This window comes from Mirounga leonina, unplaced genomic scaffold (assembly GCF_011800145.1).
Source record: "Mirounga leonina isolate KUSES-001 unplaced genomic scaffold, KU_Mleo_1.0 Mir_165, whole genome shotgun sequence".
NCBI lineage: Eukaryota > Metazoa > Chordata > Mammalia > Carnivora > Phocidae > Mirounga > Mirounga leonina.
In genome coordinates this window covers 8,268,673-8,289,286 of record NW_023270415.1, presented here as the reverse complement: position 1 = coordinate 8,289,286, position 20,614 = coordinate 8,268,673, and the positions used below count along the sequence as shown (strand labels likewise).

General features: G+C 40.9%; 1 protein-coding gene across 1 annotated transcript in view; it reads right to left on the bottom strand.

The window, feature by feature from the left end:
* Positions 1-19,887, bottom strand: part of XKR4 (XK related 4) — a 417,256-nt gene extending 397,369 nt beyond the window's left edge. Inside the window, exon 1 of the mRNA XM_035011164.1 lies at positions 19,007-19,887. Within this exon, the coding sequence (XP_034867055.1) occupies positions 19,007-19,827 (821 nt within the window). The 5' untranslated portion in view covers positions 19,828-19,887. The remainder of the gene's footprint in view (positions 1-19,006) is intronic.
* Positions 19,888-20,614: the final 727 nt, after the last annotated feature.

Sequence of the window (20,614 nt, the reverse complement as noted above, 5' to 3'; positions counted from 1 at the left end):
TGCCATCCTTCCAGTTCATCTTGCTCTCACTTCCCTAGGAGGCCCCCATGTGACCACAGGAAAAGTCTCAGGGGAGGACTGCAGGTTTAATTATTTCTTATGCAGAAGGAAAGAAAGAGAGCACTTTGCTGCAAGTCACAGCATTTAGACTAGAGTTCATGTGAACCCCATTTCTTTTTCTATTGTTTTTGTATCTTCTCCTTATTCCTAATTCAGTAGATTTCAGAGCTTTCATGTCTATTATCAGATTGAAACTTTGTTCTTCCTTTCAAGCACAGGAAAAAGTGATTCTTCAGCATTTCTCTGTTAATATTACAAAATAAATAAATAAATAAATAATAAATAAGTGCCCACTCACTGCCCACTCACAAATTATCCCATTCTAATCAACAGGCTTACATTTATACTTGAGACGGAGAAGCAAACATCTCAATTCTTTTCAAAGCTAAGGGGTCTCAGCAGATAGAGTGACCGATGCTGTTTAATGAGCTTAGTAAAGTTTTAGTGTCCTTTCCAGCCAGATAGTCTTGCTAGAATTGTCTTTACATATCATGTAAAATTTTCAGTTTCACAAAATTTGTATACAATTTTAAAACCCAAAAAGGTGGTGGGACGCCTGGGTGGCTCAGTCGGTTAAGCGGCTGCCTTCGGCCCGGGTCATGATCCCAGGGTCCTGGGATTGAGTCCCACATCAGGCTCCTTGCTCAGCGGGGAGCCTGCTTCTCCCTCTCTCTCTTTCTGCTTGTGCTCTCTCTGTCAAATAAATAAAATCTTTAAAAAATAAATAAATAAAAAATAAATAAAAAAAAAAACCCAAAAGGTGGAGATATGGAGACAAATTTAAGAACCCGTATTGAAATGAATATTTCTGCATAAGGCAAAGACATTTGACACTGATATCCAGGTTGTTTTTACATAGGACAGAGGAAAAAAAGAAAATTATCTGATTATATAATTTAGGCTAAATAGGATTAACATGTTGATCTTATTTGCTGCTTTAGTTGAACAAAGGAGAACAAAAATTTCAATTTATTATCTGCTTTAAAGAATTTCCAAAAAAAGTAAATAAAAATATAAAAAAGAATTACAAAAATAATTTCGCCCAATCTTTGCCAGTACTATCACAATTCAAATAAAGATCCTGACAAGGCCTTTTAAAAGGTAGAGAGAACAATTTTTCTCCATTCATTTGTGTACAATTTCCATTCAAGTCCATTGGAGGCAAAAGGCAAACTGAGCAGGGGTAAGTGAATCAGCTGCAGCTACCCCAGGGTAATTGTTCAAGTCTTGGGCACAACTCCCAAGTATTTCAGAAGGGGTGTGTGTGTGTGTGTGTGTGTGTGTGTGTACTGTGCATTTTTTTCCTGAAAAACAGAAAGCATTTACCTCACAGTTACAGTTTTCAAGAAATAATTACTGAGCAAATTTTTAAATCCATGAAAACCACTGATCCTAAGGGTACGTTAAAAAAAAACAAAACCAAAAACTAGTGTTGTTCCAACAGTTTTTCTTTCATCCCTGTGAAACCAGAGAGTTGGTACCAGAACCCAATATCTCTATGTCTAGTCAGAATAATTTTATAAAACTAGTTTAAGTGCATCCTTGGATTAACTGTAGTATTTTACTATAATTTAAATTTTTGTTATATAACCCATTTTTCATTTAAGAATCATTATGTGTTGTGTACTATAAAGCAGAGATCCTAATCAGTAAACCACCCCAACATTTTAGTTTATCTATAACCTGGACAAGTGCATGGTATCTTAACTCTTTCTAGAATAACATTTTGTGTCCTGGCTCACTCACTTTGTACCCTTACATGAGAGGCATTTGGCACATGGTAGGTACTCCAATGTTGTTAAGCGTAGGAATGTAAAATGATACAACCACTTAAAAAACGGTTTGGCAATTTCTTATAAAACTAAACACACTCTTCCCATGACACCCAGCAATTGCGCTCCTTGGTATTTACCCAAATGAGGTGAAAATACAACTACACAAAACCTGCACACAAATGTTTATAGCAGCTTTATTCATAATTGTCAAAACTCGGAAGCAACCAAGATGTCCTTTGGTTGGTGAATAAATAATTGTGGTACATCTACACACTTCAGTATTACTCAATGCTGGAAAGAAACAAGCCATCAAGTCACAGAAACATAGGGAAGAACCCTAAATGCATATTGTAAGTGAAAGAAGCCAATCTGAAAAGGCAACGTACTACATGATTCTAAATACAGGACATTCTGGAAAAGGCAAGACCAAGGATAGAGTAAAAAGATCAGTGATTGCCAGGGGCTGGGTGTAGGCAGGGATGAATAGGTGGAGCACAGGGGATTTTTAGGACAGTGAAACTATTCTGTATCATACTGTAATGGTGGATAGATGCCATTATATATTTGTCAAAACCTGTAGAATTTACTAGATAAAGGGTAAACTCTAATGTAAAGTATAGACTTTAGCTAATGATAATGTATTAGTATTGGCCCACAAATTGTATCAGATGTACCATATTAATATATGATGTCAGTGTCAGGAAAAATGGAGGTGAGGGGAAATACCTGAGAACTCTGTACTGCCCACTCAATTTTTCTGGAAACCCAAAGCTGCTTGTAAAAAAAAAAAAAAAAGTCTATTTACTAAAAAATTAAAATTAAAAAATTGCTTAAATGTGTTAAGATATACCGAAATAAAAGAAGTTGGTTGGCTCTCAAAAGTACCTTCCTCTGAGGAATCTTCATTGAGCTAAGAACCAAAGGTGGAGCGTTCACCATATCTTAATGAAGAATGAATGGCCCAGTCCATTCAGGGGATGCTCCCTCACCTACAGAGGCCTTTTCCAGGTTGGATTTTCCCTACCTACAAAGAGAACAGAAGTTCATTTCCTAAACTAAGAGAGGTAAATCCTACTAAAAGCTAAAATAGTGTCTAGAGCTAAGGGAGCTGAGGAAAAGGAGAGGGGAATTTATAACCAAACTCCTTCTAGGCTCAATAAAAAGCCATGAATGAATAGCGGTGGGTCACCTTTGGCTCAGGAGGTTAACCAGCAGGCTCCTGTACTGGGAATCCCTAATTAACTTCTGTGGGGAAATTTCCCAGCTAACTGGTGTTGATTGTAAATGCAAACCATCCTTCTGACATGCACAGATGTTAATGCGCTATTTTAAAAGTTCAGGGTACTTATTACTGAGTTGTCAAAGGCCCATTAATTATCCACTATACTGTATTTAGCTTTTCTCTGGTAAATCTTTTTTAATTGCCCAGTCTGCATTTACGGAGCATCTTTATTCAACATGCTCCAAACTCTGTTTATGTTTATGCCTTTTCCAATAGCTCATTAAATAGAGCTCTTACCAGTACTATCAGAATCTTCAGTGAGAACTGTCCAAGCCCACTTAAGTGCTTTCATTGCATTCCCTCATTATAGAGCATTTTCAAGTTCTGAATATGTTTCAAGTCTACCCTCATTCATATCTTTTCCCTGCCTCTGAAGAGTGCAGGAGACCTCCTTCTCTAATATTTCCAAGACTTAACACTATTTTATAAAAGGTAACCATTTGGAAATACATCCCTGACTGTGTTCCCCTGAGCTTCCACTCCCCAACAGAATGAAGTCCAGATTCCTCAGGAAAACACGTTAGTTTGGCCCAAAACTCGAAACTCATCTGTTGACAGTCTTTCGCTCACACCTCTTATTTCAGCCCTTTACAGAACACATCATGAAATATCTTTGTCCCTTTGTTTCATTCTTCTTGAAACTCTGTTAGGTCTTACTCAATTGTTACTCCCATGTGAAAGCTTCTGGAAAGAGGTCCTCCATCTTCATTCCCCAAACAATTCTATTCCTGCCATTGTTGATGACGTATCACCCTTTGAGGTATAAACAATTATAAATGAAAGACTCTATTGCAGGACAGTGAAATCCTTTAAGTCAGGGAGTGCCTTTCACGAATCTTAGTGGGCACAGAGCCTGCACCCAGTGAATGTTTGACAAATATTTATTAAATGAATGAAGGCATTTTTACTCCAGACCATCTGAGTTTTATTAAATTATTTCTGCTCTTTCCAGCATGTCCTAGCCTACATAATCACATGATCAGGTATGAACATAGAAAAAATCAGGAGAAAAATAACCATGATGTAGATATATATGTTTCTTAGAACATATTACTTGGGATATAAGATACAGTAAATCGGAATCCATTTACTGTCATGAACATTAAAAAAAATTGGAAATTGTTCAGTCTCTCTGGAAAAAATTACATTTTGCAAAGATACCATTGAACTAAAAAGAAAAACAATACTGCATATTTTTCACTGAATGACACACACACACATCCCAAAAGCACCTTCGTTCCTCCCCACCCCCCAAAAAAACTATAAAAAGGACCAGACTGCAGTTGGCAAGCCCTTCCAAAGTAAATCATATCTACTTGGGGGGAGGAGGGGTGCATCTTTTAAATAGGGGAGTTTTTTGTTTTTGGTTTTTAGAAATAAGCATTTGGAATTGCCTTTATAAAAACTAGTTCTGTCTGATTCTAAAAATTCTAAACTGTGTGCATTAGAGAATGAATTTTCTGGCACTTGCATATGCTAGACTTTTTATAGAGTTGGTCCTCTGAGATAGGTCTTAGGAGTTCAATTTGAAGTCGTGTCACATAGACGTAAATCTCACAGGTCTCAGAGAAAGAGATGTGACTGACAGAGGGGTTCTGCCTTGCATGCCTGTAGCTGAATTCATAATTCATGAACATATGTAGAGGAGAATGCTGGTATATGCAAAGCATGACTGTGTGCAAAATGAGGATATAAATACAGGTTAATTACATACTATTCACACGGGGCTGGAGCCTACTTAGTATTCTTTAGTGTCATGAATTTCCCAATGGAAAGAACATGTATTTTACTAGTAGGTTATCAAATGAAAGTGACACGTTATGGATAAAATTGATCCATAGTCTCTGTTTTTGAAGTTGGTGTGAAATATCAACCTCAGGAGTTGTTTATCAGAAACCTAGCCCAGGTCAATAAAGCATGAATATTAGTTCCCACTGAGTATTCAATAAGGTATATAAAAAAGAGTTGATAAGCTCCACATAGGTACCAGGTTTCGCAGAATTACAGAGCTGAAAGGGACTTCAGAAATTACCTAATGTAGCTCACACCCACCATTTTATAGTTGAGAAGTCAAGAATCAAATCTGACCTCTCCCCTCTCTGGTATGTCTCTCCCTTTCCTGGTAGTCAGAGCAAAATCGCAAAACTGGTCTTAACTAATCTCCATGGATGACATGGTAGAACTGAACCCACTGCAGGTTTCAGCACAGTTGCCAGTCTGAGAGGGCAGGAAATACTCCTCCCAGTGATTCTCTTGGATGAATCAAAGAACAGTAAGATATAATGGAAAGAGCACAAGATGTGAAAGCTGAAGTCATGATTGTGAGAGCTGATCCTTGCTAGTTAGCAGCTGTGTGCACTTGGGCCAGTCTCCTACCTCCTCTGAACCCCAGGGAGTTCATTTTCAAATGAGAACAATAATAATACCCACCTTGAGAGGCTGAAGAGAAGATTGGATGGTTTAATATGAGCCAATGTGCTTGGCAAGCTGCAACAGCACTTAACAAAGATTTAGTCCTTATTGTCATGATCAAATACTATTTATTAAACCATTAAATAAGCACAGCGTGTCACTAGGCCTTAAGCAAAGCAGAAAGCAGGGAAGACAATGGGCTTTATTCACATTAGGGTTTTTATCTCCCAAAGAGTCAGTTTTTACCAGCAGGTAATCTTATTTGTAAAATCTGTTAAGTCACCTGCTTCCGCAGTGAAACAACCCACTGCTCTTTCTCTGGTAACTTCTAGTAAATTCTTTTCTTAGTATTTGGAGATATTTCACTTAGGATTTTCTTCTTACTTCTCAGGAATTGAGCTCTGAACACTACCTAGAGCAGTTCTGCCCAACAGAAATACGATGCAAGCCACACACATTATTTTAATTTTCTGGTGGTCACATTTATAAAGTGTAAAAAGCAACAGGTGAAATTAATTTTAACAATATATTTTATTTAACCCAATATATCCAAAATGTTATCAGTTCAACATATAATCAATATGGATATTATTAGTGAGATGTTTATCATCCCTTTTATTTTTTTCCACACTAAGTCCTCAAAATCCCCAGGGTATTTGACACTTACGACGAACATCAATGGGGAATAGCCACATTTCAAATATTCAATAGCCACGTGCAGCTCACAGCTACCATATTGAAAAGCCATGCGGGTCTAGAGCCTGGCAGGGTGACCATACCTACTGGTAGCGCAGACCCAGAAAAATTAACTTAGTAACTCTCCATGGAAACACTTAAGAACACTGATGGAAGCAATCACATTCTAGCACATAGATGGGGGCAGGAGCCCTAGCAACATAAGTGATAGCATAGCAACCAGCTGTTGTACAAAAGGGAAATTAGAAAACTATTACTTTGAAAAGGAGCATTTCTGGGAAGGTCATCCTTTTTCTATTTTGTTGAATGTGAACTAAGGAAACTAGTAATACCTTTACGCGAATATACATTTGATAAGGCAACATTCTCATTATCTTCTTATTCTACAACGCAGATGCTGACATATTTTGTCACAATGTTGACTGTTCTATTTCTCACTTAGGATAACAAATAATAAAGCATGAAATCTTCCCATGACATAGCCTGCCCTGGGGGTCTTGGGGTCACTGGGAGGAGCTGAACTACATGGAACGGGTTGGTCATCAGAAATCTTTCCATATCATTTTATAAAAATACCCTGCTAATTCCCGGCTGGGGCCTAGTCTTGCAGTCTCGGAAGCCTAGTTCCATTTTCTTCTATTCCTCCTATAGGTCCTCCTTCCCCTTGCAGCTACAGAGGCTGCTTGATCTATCGAACTAAAAGCTGGGGGTGAGAGATGCACAGAACCTGACTTTCATCTCCACTGTCCTGACACCCAGTGAGGGTGATGTCCTTTGCTCACCCTCACGGTTGCTGCTTTTTCAGAAACTTATGAATAGAAAGGAATACCACAAGCAGCCCAGCTCCATGTCTCTGAGCAAAGTCAGCAATCATTATGTCTTGGCCGGAACTGCCCCCCCGCCTCCCTCTTCTGTCTCTCTCTCCTCTTTCTGCTTACTCTGAATCCAGTGCTTCCCTTAGTGTCTGTCTGTTTCCCTCTCTCACCACACCTCATCCACTCCATCCCAAGGACTGAATGTCATAGGCCTGAGAATATATAAAACTGTGAGGGGCACCTGGGTGGCTCAGCCAGTTAAGCATCCAATTCTTGGTTTTCACTCAGGTCACAATCTCATGGGTTGTGAGATCCAGTCCCCTGATGGGCTCCGTGCTCGGCAGGGAGTCTGCTGGAAGATTCTCTCCCTCTGCCCCTCCCCCTATGTGTGTGTGCTCTCTCTCTCTCAAATAAATATATAAATCTTAAAAAAAAAACCCATAAAGCTGTGAGAGGTGGGTGATCAATGTGCTGAATTAATTTCCTAGAGATCAGTTGTGAACAGCAAAACTGTTAATGGATTTTTAATAAAGATTTTATTAAAACTTTTTACTTTCTTTGTCAATGGAAGATTTCGTATCTTCACTTATAGCATTGTCTATAAGGAGATCCCACTGTCACCATTTCTAAGCACCAGCACTTGCTTTCATAGCTGATGAGCTGACTTGGGTGAAAACATCTGGATCAACCATAGTTTCCATTAATATTCAGCTGAGTAACCTTCCTTGACCATTTCAGTTGTTGAAAGGAATTGCTCTCCCTCTGCTTCTCAAACTTCAATGTGCGTATTAATCCCCAGGGGATCTTGTTCAACCATAGGTCATGATTCAGTAGGTCGAGGCGAGCCTGAGATTCTGCATCCCTGAGACACCTCTGAGAGATGCGGATGCTGCAGGCTGCAGATCCTACACCTTGAGTTGCAAGCCAATAGCTCCACTCTTAGCACAACGTCACAGACAGAGTTGGGGTGTGAGCGTGACATGCCTCCTCTCCTAGACAGTAAACCTTTGGAGAGCACATTCTTTTTCGTACATGTTCCTTACAATGATCTGAAGCAGATGTTTGTGGAATCCATGATTAAAAGGTTATCAGTGGTCACTTATTTTTGTCATTCTATTCTCAGCAACCGATTACAGTGACCAAGTCATGATTTAGTCGGTGGACTGTTAATGAATTTGCACATATCAATGGTGACTGAGTGAGAACCTACCTGCGATCCCAGCTCTTTGCCCTCCCCTCCCTGGGATCAGAAGTAGACCTCCGGGCTCAGGCCTTACTCTCAATATCTGACCAGGGAGAAATTATATAATGAGAACATAAATGAAGCAAATTTCCCTTTAGTTTTATATCCTGAAGCACAGTGTTACAGTTTGCTTTCATGATGCCCTTGATTTCAGATTCTCACTTACCTTTACTATTATTAGCAAGTTTGTTCCTGGCCCTCACTTGGATTCCCAGGTTTTTATTATGTTACCATTTGTGATGGCCACTGACTTCTTCCCTACTTCTGATCTGTGTATTAACACAGGACTCTCAGGTCAAACACCTCCAGACTACTGACCCCACTGGTGCCCTCAATATCAAGTTGACCTAAACCTGAGCATTTTCACAACTGAAGTTTTGCCCCTTTGTTCCTAGAACCAACTCATCTAATGGAATCTTGGTCTGGTTAGTGAAGCCTCACTTTCAGCTTTGCTGTGATGAGTTTTATAATGGATGTCAGTACAATTTTCCCATTCACACTGCCAAGGATTGAATTTTACCCTCTGATTTTGGAATAAAATTCTCTGTTTTTGTTCATTTCTCTCATGTCCTTCTCTCATGGCCAAATTTTTCTCCCCCAGGCTAATAAGTGCATGCCTTAACAACAATACCTTCATCTCTCTATGAGCCCATCAGAGAATGGAACTCAGTGAGTTTCCAGGGTATTTGGTCATGCTTCCTTGACAGAAACTTCAGGTTTCCTCCCTCACTCATTTGAGTCCAACCTTTCTTTCTTTCTTTCTTTGGGAGTGGGGGCAGAAGGAGAGAGAGAATCTCAAACAGGTTCTACGCCCAGTGCAGAGCCAGATGTGGGCTCAATCTCACGACCCTGAGATCATGACCTGAGCTGAAACCAACAGTGGGATGCTCAACTGAGTGAGCCACCCACGTGCTTCATGATTCCAACCTTATCTTAAAGTAGGTAGATATTATGCCCTTAAATAACCATAACTATTTACTACTTTTCAAAAGTATGAAGAAAGATATTATTTGTGCCCTCCTTAGAATAGTGTCACATTACCTGTTCCTGGGTAGAACTCAATGTTTCAAACCCAACCATCGCCAAATCAACAAAATTCCTATAGGACATCTGTGACTACTACTCTTAATAGCACATCTCCTGGAAATATGAAACCCTATGGGACATACTTCCTAATTTATATTAAAAAAACAGATCCAAGTACTGCAAATCTCTTTGGAGAGTCTTCTGGAATTGACCTACATTTAAAAAAATAATTGTTATCAATTTTACTTTTGTAAAGTAGGAAATTAATTAATGAGCTGCCAATCTACCAAAATAAAGAAACCTTTACAAATCCTTTCCCTTGCTTTGCTGAAGGATCATTTCTTCATTGTTACTGTTACACTGATACTGTGACTAGGCCATAAACCAAAGATGCAAGTAATGAAGGACCATTTTGCTATGGTTCCTGCTATAAGGGCTACCTTTGTTTTGATTATTGACTCTCTGCTACTGAAAAAAGACCTGAAAAGTAAAGAATTCCTATATCTTTATTCATGTCTATTATCTGAGCGTCAGAAAGAAGTCCAGCTTTTTACATGGATGAAATCTCTCAGATTGGTGGTTCAGAAAGGTGACTTTGTCCTTCTTAAATACGGTGTACTTGATGGGAAGCCAAGTCAAAGTCATCCTAAGTCTTTTTAGACTCGTATTCACTGTAGATCCTACTTTTTCTATATATGCATGATTTTCTATTTGACTAATCCTCACCTACCCCACACACTGCCCACTGCTCTGTTTATATAAAAGGATTCCCCTGACAGGAAAACAGGGCATGTGCATAAATTAAACAAAAGAAGTAGAACTGATTCAAACAGCCTACTTATGAATCATGAAGATGAAAAAATAGTTTGACATACTTCAGATCACTTTAAAATAGATCTTAATTTTTAAAAAAAAATATCTTAAATGTCGTCATGGGCTTGAAAATTGTTCAGCTTCATGACAGATGTCTAACATCCTAGAGATCCAGGCAAGTCTTATCCAGGAAAGGTTAATGCACTGCTTTCTGGTTCCAGCAGAGAGTAACATATCCCTATCCCTTAATGAGTACAGACCTGAAGACAGTCTCTGTATAGAGCTTAAATTCAATTTCTAGCACACTAAATCAGTGACAGTGTAACCCAGGACAGGCTTTTAATTTTAAAGCAAACCTAGCTCTGACAACAGCCTTCTCATTGACATAATGGATAGCTCTTTTTAAGCCCGTGAAGCATTGTTCTTATTTGCTAATCATAGCACCCCAGCTGTGCATACCTCACTACATGAAATGGAAATGGTAATTTTGGCTTCCCAGGTCTACATGGTAGATGTCTTAGAATTAGTGATAAGGGAACACTTTCCACATCAGTTTCAAATTCTTAGATATGGGTTTTTGTGAATATGGTGTTATTTGATTATAACTAAAATTCAGAAATGACACAAAATAAGTTACACAAATAAGCTTAAGATTCTCTCTTCGTGTATGAAATCATACCGGTTCCTAGACCTTAGACACTAATGTTATCAACTCTGGCAAGTCCCTTGTAGATGCCCTTTGACTTACGTAACCAGAAAAATGCTATAGTAATGGCTTTAGAAGAACATGTACAGACTCTGTGGTGCACATATTCTGGGGACTGGGCAAATAGAATTTATAATAAGAGCAAAACCAGCATTTTGGACCTGGAAAGAACCTTGAATGTTATATTTTGACCAATCATATCATTGGTCAAATGGAAAATTGAGACTCAGAAGGGGGAAACCAAAAGAATATGTAAACTTTGTCGGAACCTAAGAGCTGCGCTGTGTCATCATGCTGACTGACACAGATAACAGAGAACTTAGAGGACCTGTCTGGGGTCTGAGCTACCAAGCAGCTAATTCATCTCTTCTAACTCCTCACATAGTCCATTTCCCCAAAGGACAGCTGCCTTTGTAAAGAAAAACCATCACTGATGGTTCTAATATTGACCCATCATCTTAGGGTTGGGAAAGATCTAATGCTGTCATTCAGATCATTGCCTCTAGAAAATTTCCAGACTGACTTATTTCCATTTTAATCCTTCTTTAGTTTCTTTTGCAATCAGCAATCTATATTAGCTCTGCATGTATACAAGACATGTAATTACTGTTTTATGGTGATAAGAATTATGGTATTGATGGGAGTAGTAGTAGTAAGAGCAGAAGCTACAAACTTGCTTTGCATAGACAAATAGCAGCACCAGAAATACAGAAATCGTCCCATACATAAATATATTCTCAGACAGTCAAGTGTAGGTAAGAATTAAGTGAAAAAGATCTATCCCAAAGCTTTTCCAGGCTGACTTTTCTATCAGCAAGAACAGGAATGTCAAGCTGGGGTTCTGGGTGTACCTTTCTCAGAGAAGAACTAGTACTTTGTGAAATTTGGCCCCACTTCCCTAATTCTGGTGATCTAAAAAAAAAAAAAAGAGCTGGGGCAATGGGTGGTATCTTTTCTAGAGTACAACACCCTTTCTGATTCACTGCACCCTTAGAAACTCAAGAAGCAAACAAACAAGCAACAAGTTCAGCCCCTTTCTCATGAAGAAGAGAGAATAATGCCTGGGCTTCATTCACAGGTCAGTAAATATTCACTTATTCACTGAGCATGTATTCTTATTCATGTAATTTCCACAACTACTAGAATAACTTCACAAAGACTTGCCTGTCGTATTGCCTCCTGACTGGCCACGCCATCAATTACCAGTGACACCAGGATATAGCTGGAAGGAAGTCACTTGGTGGTGGTAAGAATTAGGCAATATCATTCGAGAGAATTTGTTCTTTTCCTGACATCCACCAACACATTACAACTATTTTATAAAATTATTACCTGATAAGCACTTTCTCATGACTAGCAGCACACTGCACCTTATATTTGATAATGCATAAGAATATAAATACAATTAAATCCAGTTCTAATCCCTAAGTCTTGCTTCCATAGGCCTAGTTAGTACACCATTCAAATTCTAAAACAAGTCACTGGATTAGCCAGTGAGTCCATATAAAGGGGAATCATCCTGTTTACCTGTTACTCAGTGATTGGAGCTATTTAATATCATAGCTAGACAATTTCATCTGAACTGTAAAATACAGAACATGTTTAATAGCAAGTTGTGTACTTGGATATTCAAACATTAAGGAGTTTTTTGTAAGTGACTGAGCAAAGACCTTCAAATCTACTGACCCAAGGATTTGTGGATACTGTTCAAAAACGATAGCATCCATTTGTATAGATACTACTTTTAACTGCTCTGTGAAGGAAGTCTGAAAGTCCATCAGAATGTAACAAGCATAACATTTTTTTTTCACCCTTGTGAAGTAAACAGGATATAGTTCAAGTGAAAGGAAAAAATACAACTTTTGCACTAGTTATTGCAAAGATGTTGAAATAGGTACATCGACCACACAGATTTATGCATAAATTATTCCAACTCATACAGAATCCCCAGCAAATGCACAGAGGACTGTCTGGTTTTGTGTGGATTTATATCTGTTAGGTAACTCAGAGATTTAAATACCAAGCCCAGCACTCAAGGATGTTACATAGATTTATGATTCTCCAGTGAAGACACCTGGTTCATAAACCAATGAATAGATTTCAAAGTAACATAACTGCTGGGTTTCAAGCAAACTCCTACTTCTTTTATCCATGAAAAAGCAAAGATTAGTCCACTATGTTTGGAGCAGCATATAATGATGGCAACTGTCATAAAATCTCAACGCCAGAAGATGAGCTTTTAGTTCAACCTTCTGCTTGATACTTATAAGTTTTTTCTGCTGCAACTCTGCCTACAGTTTTCGAAACTATGCTTAGACCCTCCAACGGTGGGGAACTCACTGCTTCTAAGGAATTACTGTTGATCTTTGGATGCCTTTGACTAGTTAAAAAATGCATCCTTACACTGATTCAAAATCTCTCCTGTAACTCCTCTGCATCTTGTCCTAGAGGCCCTACACAAAAGTCCTATGCCTCCTCCTCATTACAACCCTTCAGTACTTACCAGACAGCACTGAACTTCTCAGCCTTCCCTTCTACCTAATGATCCCCAATCTCATCAACCATCTCTCATGTTGTTTTTCTCCTCCCTCATCAACACTGAATTCTAGCCTAGAATCGGTGCAGAACTCTATGACTTAAAGAGAAAAACACTGAACATTCTCTGTCTCAATTTCCACATTGGCAAAATGGAAGTGCTACCTCAAAAATCTTCAAAGAGGATCAAATAAGAAAGACATGGAAGTCCTCTGAAAATTGAAAAGTGTTGGGCGCCTGGGTGGCTCAGTTGGTTAAGCGACCGCCTTCGGCTCAGGTCATTATCCTGGAGTCCCGGGATCGAGTCCCACATCGGGCTCCCTGCTCAGCAGGGAGCCTGCTTCTCCCTCTGACCCTCCCCTCTCTCATGTGCTCTCTCTCTCAAATAAATAAATAAATAAATAAAAATTAAAAAAAAAAAAAGAAAAGTGTTAATAAAAATAGAAAAAACAAATTTCTAAGGACCAGGAAACCTAAATTTCAATAAGCTGAAGACCACGGTATCCTAAGGAAAATCTCTTCAAAAAGTAGAAGAAAATAAAATTATTTTACTTTAGTGTAAATCAATGAAAAATTTCAACCAATCTGTTTTTCTGAAAAATCACTCCCCCACCTTGTTGGGCCTATTGATACACCCCAATTACACCCAAACTCAATCCTTTTAAAATCAACGAATTTTAATAAATGGAAAAGACATCACTGAATCGGAGAGGAACTGATGGCTTGTTCTCTGAAACTCAACTTTGTCCCATTCCTTTGGATGAAACAATGTTTTAACACTTTGTTAACAATTCCTTCTCCCCTCCCTGGCCCTCATAATCCTTCAAGGATTCCTCCATGCTTTCAGAATAAAATCTATATCCCTTTCTTTGTAGACCCAACGAATTCTCCCTCCTCATCTCTAGCTACTATCTCCCACTCCCTCTCTATTCCAAGCACACACTTATCTGGCCTTGTTCCTTCTTGTCCCGCCCACCCCTGTTCCTTTACACAAAGTTATATCCAAGGCTCTGAGGCCAATGCCCTACTACTTTATTCAGACAGCAGATTTTCTCACCATTCAAACCTTCACTCAAACATCCCCTTCTCCAGGATTTCACCTGAATCACTAAGATGGTCTGGGTTTCTTATTTCTATTATAGCACTTATTTCCTTATATTGAAATTGTCTGTTTACTTTTCCTCTTCCTCACCAGACAGTAGAATCCCTGAAAGATGATGTGTATTTTATCCATCTTGGGGTAGTTAGTAACTAACACAGTGCCTTGCATAGAGTAGGGACTCACTATATGTTGAATGAATAAATTAATTAATATGCAGTAGAGAGAACACAAATATACAGGAAAGTGACCATCGATCCTGCCTGACCTTTACCAGAGTTCAGAACTAACTCCAAATCAATAAAGTATTTTTTCAGTGGTCGAAGTCAAACCTAGATGCTATTTCCCTACCCATTCCTGATCTCTAGAACCTCTTTATCATTTGCAAAGCACTTTCTACATGTTCACCTACATTCCGCCATTTAATCATTAATGCCACTGCAAGACCGTGTTACTCAGCTGGGATTTAATGCAACAAGCTCAGCATGTCCACATGGTGTAGTAAGAGGAGCACCGGCCTTAAGAGTCAGACAGGCTGAGGCCCAGTCCTCATTCTGCCAGTTGACTACTGGTATGTTACTGGACAGACCTCCTATCCCATCAAAATGGCAGCTCCCTCTCCCACTTTGTCACTCTTGGTGAAGGTAAAGTGTCTTTTTCATACATTGTTGTCATTATTATCCAAGTTGGCAGTTGGAGATAAGCTAAATGATCCAGAAAGAGCACAAACTTTAGGGTAAGGTGGGCCTGGCTTTGACTCCTAGCTGTATCACATAATAGGCAGGGAATTTTGTGCCAGTTAATGAACCTCCCTGAGCCAGTTTTCTCATATATAGAGAGATACTAATGATTTTCTCTTGGGTTACTGTAAATCTTAGATGAGATAAAGAGTATAAAAACATTTATAAATTTTTAAGTGCCATATAAAATTGCTATTATTATTGTTCTTGTTTGGCCAGGTTTAAGAATGACTTAGAACAATGTTTCTCAAAGTGCCCTGGGTGCCACATCATCACAAGAGTATTGAATAAGTTACCCTTAAAAAGTTATTGATAACTGCACACACTAGCTTATTAAAGGCTCTGAGAAGTCCTGCTGGAGAGAGAGTTGTTTAACTCCATTTAACCTGCCATTTTCCAATTTATTTGAATAGGGAACACATGTTAGACCTTGTGGACTATCAAGCATGAGAAAAGCAGAAATGTTCTTTCACCAGGTCTTCTCCATGGGACTCTCATGATAGATATTCAGAAACAAAAACCAAAATAGTAAAACAGTAAAAGTACTCTCTATTCTACCATCCACTGACTCATTGTTTGCAATATGCCTACTTGCATTTAGAAGACAACCAAATATGTACATATCATACATACACAGGAAAAATTAAGGTAGAATTTTAAGAGTGAGTCATAAATTCTGAAGGAAGAAAGCATCTAGATATAATTGATCATCAGTATGAAAACTAAAAATTGTTCTGATGGGGCATTTGTGATTCCCCCTGGCTGAACTGCCCTCTTAGTAACTTCTGGAATCATATGAAATGAACAAGAAAAAAAAGTACTTATTCATTTGCAGGCACATTTCCTTTAAAGTCATAATTGCTCTTTTCACATGGTAGTGAAAGTTCACTTCATTATTTCAAATGGCTCTTTCTCAGAATCAACTCCTGTGACCTTAAAAGCTGCCATTAATTTCCCATTAGTAAACTTTAATTAAAATGAATATGTACCATTGCTTTCAGCAGTTGCATTCGTAATAAGTGTATAAATACATTCAAATCTTGCCCAAAATGTTTCAAATAGCTATTTCTGAACAAGCAAACACTTTGATGTTATTTCAAAGGCTTGTATCTACCGAAAGCTTTTAGAATCTTGCCCTTACCTAAAATAACTAGAATTTCATGGGAATACAAGGAAAAGTTACCAACCTAGCTAAAATCTATTTTATTGATCTTAAAAAGTAGCATGTTAAAACATGAATAATGACCTCTGAGCTTTGAACCAATCATTACCTTGGTGTTTCTGCAACATTTGTGTATAGTGCATGGAAAAGAAAAGCTGGAAGAAGCAGAGGGATGCTCCTAATTTAAGGCATCCTAATGGCCTAAGATAACAGTCTGATACAATAATCTGAGATGAACTGCATTTCACCAGCTTATTATCTCAAAGATGCATCTGCTATGCAAAGTTCCATTCCAATATTCCACACTCGGAGAAGCTGAAACAATTCAGAATGCAACTGAATTCCATGAACTTTCTGATCCCTTTCCCATGTCCTACATTAGGCTAAAGTTTGTTTGTTCATTTGTTTAAACATACTTCATAAAGAGAAACTGAGGCTGAGTCTTAGATCATACTTCCACCAAGTTACCCCACTAGCCTCCAAATATCTTAACTAGAGCCCAAGAACAGTTAGATAATTCAGACTTACATATGGAGCACATTATTCTGAAAATATACAAGTATCTGAAAATACTTTCAACAATACTTCCTCCCAGACAACCATGCATTAGCAGGAAAAACTTCAAAATCTCTAAGGAAAACATTGTAGAAATACTTGACAAAGAGGGGTCATGTGTGACCACAGTTTCTCCAAGGGTTGGGTTGGTTAATGCATTTGTCGGACAGCCTGTGCTTTTCCTTCTGCATGCAACTGTCCTGAGATAACTAAATGTCATTTTTCCACTGGGAAAATGCTCGGTTTAGAAGGTCTAGTAAATACAACAATAATTAAAATTATTTTTTCAGTTCACAGAATTTGATATGATATTGTTCAGAAAGTATCAATGGATAGTTCTTCAGTTAATATATTGAGAAGTGTTTGCATTATTTACATAAATGTAGACATTTTAAAGGTGATTAAAAATAAGTGATTTCCAAATCCTGCATAAAGTTTGCAAAAGTTAACAAATGGAATGTTAAGCTTCATTTTCCACATTATCAGATTAAAACTACTAATCATATGCACCTAGCCACTAAACAATTTCAGCAATTAACATAAACATTTGAGTTCTTCCTCAAACTTGAATAAGGGCATCAAGCTGTAAGTCTTCATAATAGTCATTCATGGAACATAACAGCTATCACATTTAACTGATATTTCAAAGTCCTTTGAGTCCAAAACATAGAGTTTTCCAACATCAACTTGTCTGACTGCATATCATATATCCCTTTTCCAGAAAGTATCTGTTTGAAAAAAAAGTTTCACAGTTTGAAAGGTCACTGTCTATGGCAATGTTTACCCTGCTTTACAAAGCAGTGGTCCCAGGAAAGGTTGCAAAATAACCACATTTGCTCTTCTCAAGAAAAACACTACTGTTCACCACAAATAAAAGAAGTATTTAATCCCATTCCACAAATTCTCTGAGTCGTTTCCACATGGGATACCTCAGCAGAGTTAATGATTTCTAATGTCTTTATCACAAAGGTAACTACAAATGAAATTGAATTGGACACCGGCCTAGCAGCATATAGCCCCACATTGGTGCACTTATTAGGAAGTTTTCTCATTTTACTTAAACTACACACTTATTAAGTCATTGGAAACCCAAAAAGCTCTGGAAAGTTAACATCTAAGGGCTTCAATACAAAGAATTTTTGTCGGTGTAAAATATTGCTTCAAAAAGCTATTAAAAACACATAAAAGTTGGAGGAACCTATTTCTGAGCAAACTGTTTCATTATATTCCTAAATCTAGGCAGTGACTGCTCAAATGACAGCTCCCTCTGCCCAGCGAGTTTAGCCTTGTGTTCCAGTTTCTAAGTGGAAGTGATATCTGTGTAAAAAGACTTGGTAGATCAGATGACAAGCAGCAGAGCAACCAATGAAGATGCCAAGTATGATTAAAGTTTACAAGACGCACTACCCCTTTTCCAAGGGTTTTCAGTTGTGTGGGAATTCTGAATAGGGGGATAGTGCAAGATAATCAGAAAGTGCATCATAAAAGTAAGTCTGGGCCCCATAAAGTGTACTTACTCATATTTGGAGATAGATATAAATACAGATTATAGATAGAGATATAGGTATAGGTATTCTCCGAGAAAAAGACAAGCCATCTCCAACAGTGAGAATTACAAGGTGGGTACTTCACAGCACTAAGAATTCCCATATAACTAGAATTAGCAACAGGGAACAAAAGAAGCCATCCAAATTGCAATATACACCTTTGAATTGAACATAATAAAAAAGGATTTTCAGAAGATGTGACAGGAATCCTCTCCTACTCACTGAGACGATATCACTAAAAATGGGGAGGGGGTAGCATATAAACATAGAGAAGCTAGTGAAGCAGAGTGGGAACACAGAAGGGATAGGTTGATCAAAACCACTTTGATGCCTGTCCCTTCTCACTTCCCTCCCACCCTAGGTTGTGATCACAAATCTTAAAAATGCAAAGCCCAGTTTAAGAAAAAGAAGGAAAAAAACTGAAAGAGTGTGCCTAGGGTTACTACCAGAGCAACGCTAAACAATTTCCGTGCAAAAGCAAAGCAGCGATGATGTAGTAGCAGCAGCAGATCTCCCTCTTCCCCACCCCTGATACGGTACCTCCAGATTTGCCCGAGCTGCAAGATGTGGATGAGTGACTGCAGGAGCCAGATGCAGAAGGAGCAGGACGCAGACCTGTGTTTGCCGCTGGCCCGGGTGGCCCCGCTACTGTTGCTGCCGCTGTTGGTGGCGGCGATGTTGCTCTTACTGGCGTTGGATGCTTGCCTTTGCGGCGTGGAAGGACGAGCCTCGCCTTCCGCGGCTGCAGACCCACTGCTGGCCACCGTCTTGCAATCGGGTCCAGGCTGCGGGCAGCTGGAGGCGGCTGTGGTCGTGGCGCTGTCCTCGGTGCTGAAATCGTGAACAAACCAGCGGAAGCTGAACACTTGCACCGAGAGCGAGCCGAGCACCACGAAGAAGAGCGTGAGCCCGAACCACCAGCGCTGGCCGCGCAAGTAGTAGTCCACGGCGAGCCAGATATCCGTGCCCACGTCCGCGAAGTACACGGCCACGGCGGCCAGGATCCAGAGGCAGTCCCACAGCGAGTAGCGCCGCTGCTCCCTGCCCAGGCGCAGGCACAGCGCCGCCGAGCCCGCCCCGCTGCCGCCCGGGCCGCCAACGCCGCCGCCCGGGCCGCCCAAGCCCCCGGAGCCGCCGCCCGAGCCGCCGCTCCCGGCGCAGCAGCAGCAGCAGCGCGAGCAGCCGCCGCCGTCCGGGCAGCAGCCGCCCCCGGCCGCCTCCTCGTCCTCGGCTCCCGACCCCGACGGCAAGCCCGGAGCCAATCCCTGCACCGAGCCCGAGTGGTCCGAGTTCTGCAGCGGGGTGAACGCCACGTCGCTGCTCTTCTTCATTTTCAGCCTCCCGTCTGACTTAGCGGCCATGATGCCTCCAAACCGGAGGAGAGCCCTCCTTTATCTGACACCTTTCCCCGCTGTCTCCTCCTCCCGCCACCTCCTCGCCTCGCCCCGGCTTCCCTCCCTGGCGGTGCGGCTCCCCCTCCTCCCGCTCCTGCGCCGGCTCGCCCGCCGCCGCCCGCCGAGTTGGGCGCTGGGCCGGGCTAGCGGCGCGCCTGGGGCCGGCAGGAGCGCCGCCTGGCTGCCTGCGCGGAGCCAAGCTGCTCGCGGCGCCCCGCGCGCGCCCCTGCCAGCCGCCCGCGCTCCTCGCCGTCCCAGCCCCGCGGCTGCCGCCCGAGCTGCCGCCGCCGCCAGCAGCAGGAGCAGCAGCGGCCGCCGCGGCGCTCCTCGGACCTGCACATTCCTCTCCTCCCCTCGCGCGCGCTCCCTCCTCCCGCTTCCTCTCCTCCACCAGCTGACTCCGAGGGAGAGGATGACCTCATCCCTTCTCTTCCAGCTGCCGCCGCTCCCACCCCGGCTCGGGAGGGGCGAGAGAGGAGGAGGGCCCCGGAGGAGGGGCCGGGACCAAGACGCGCGGCTGCAGTGGGGGTGGGCGGCCGGCCGGTCCCGGGGGCCGAGAGCGGCGGCCGAGAGGCCGGAGGGGGACGGTCGAGGGCCCCAGCCCACGGGATTTGGGGAAAGCTGGGTGGATTTTATGACACAGGGGGAGGGGCAGGAGGCTGCAGAGAGGAGGGGTCCCGGCGTCCAGCCCTCGCGGAGGTCGAAGAGTGGGAACGGGCGGGTGTGGCGGTAGCGAGGACAGGGAGCGCAGGCC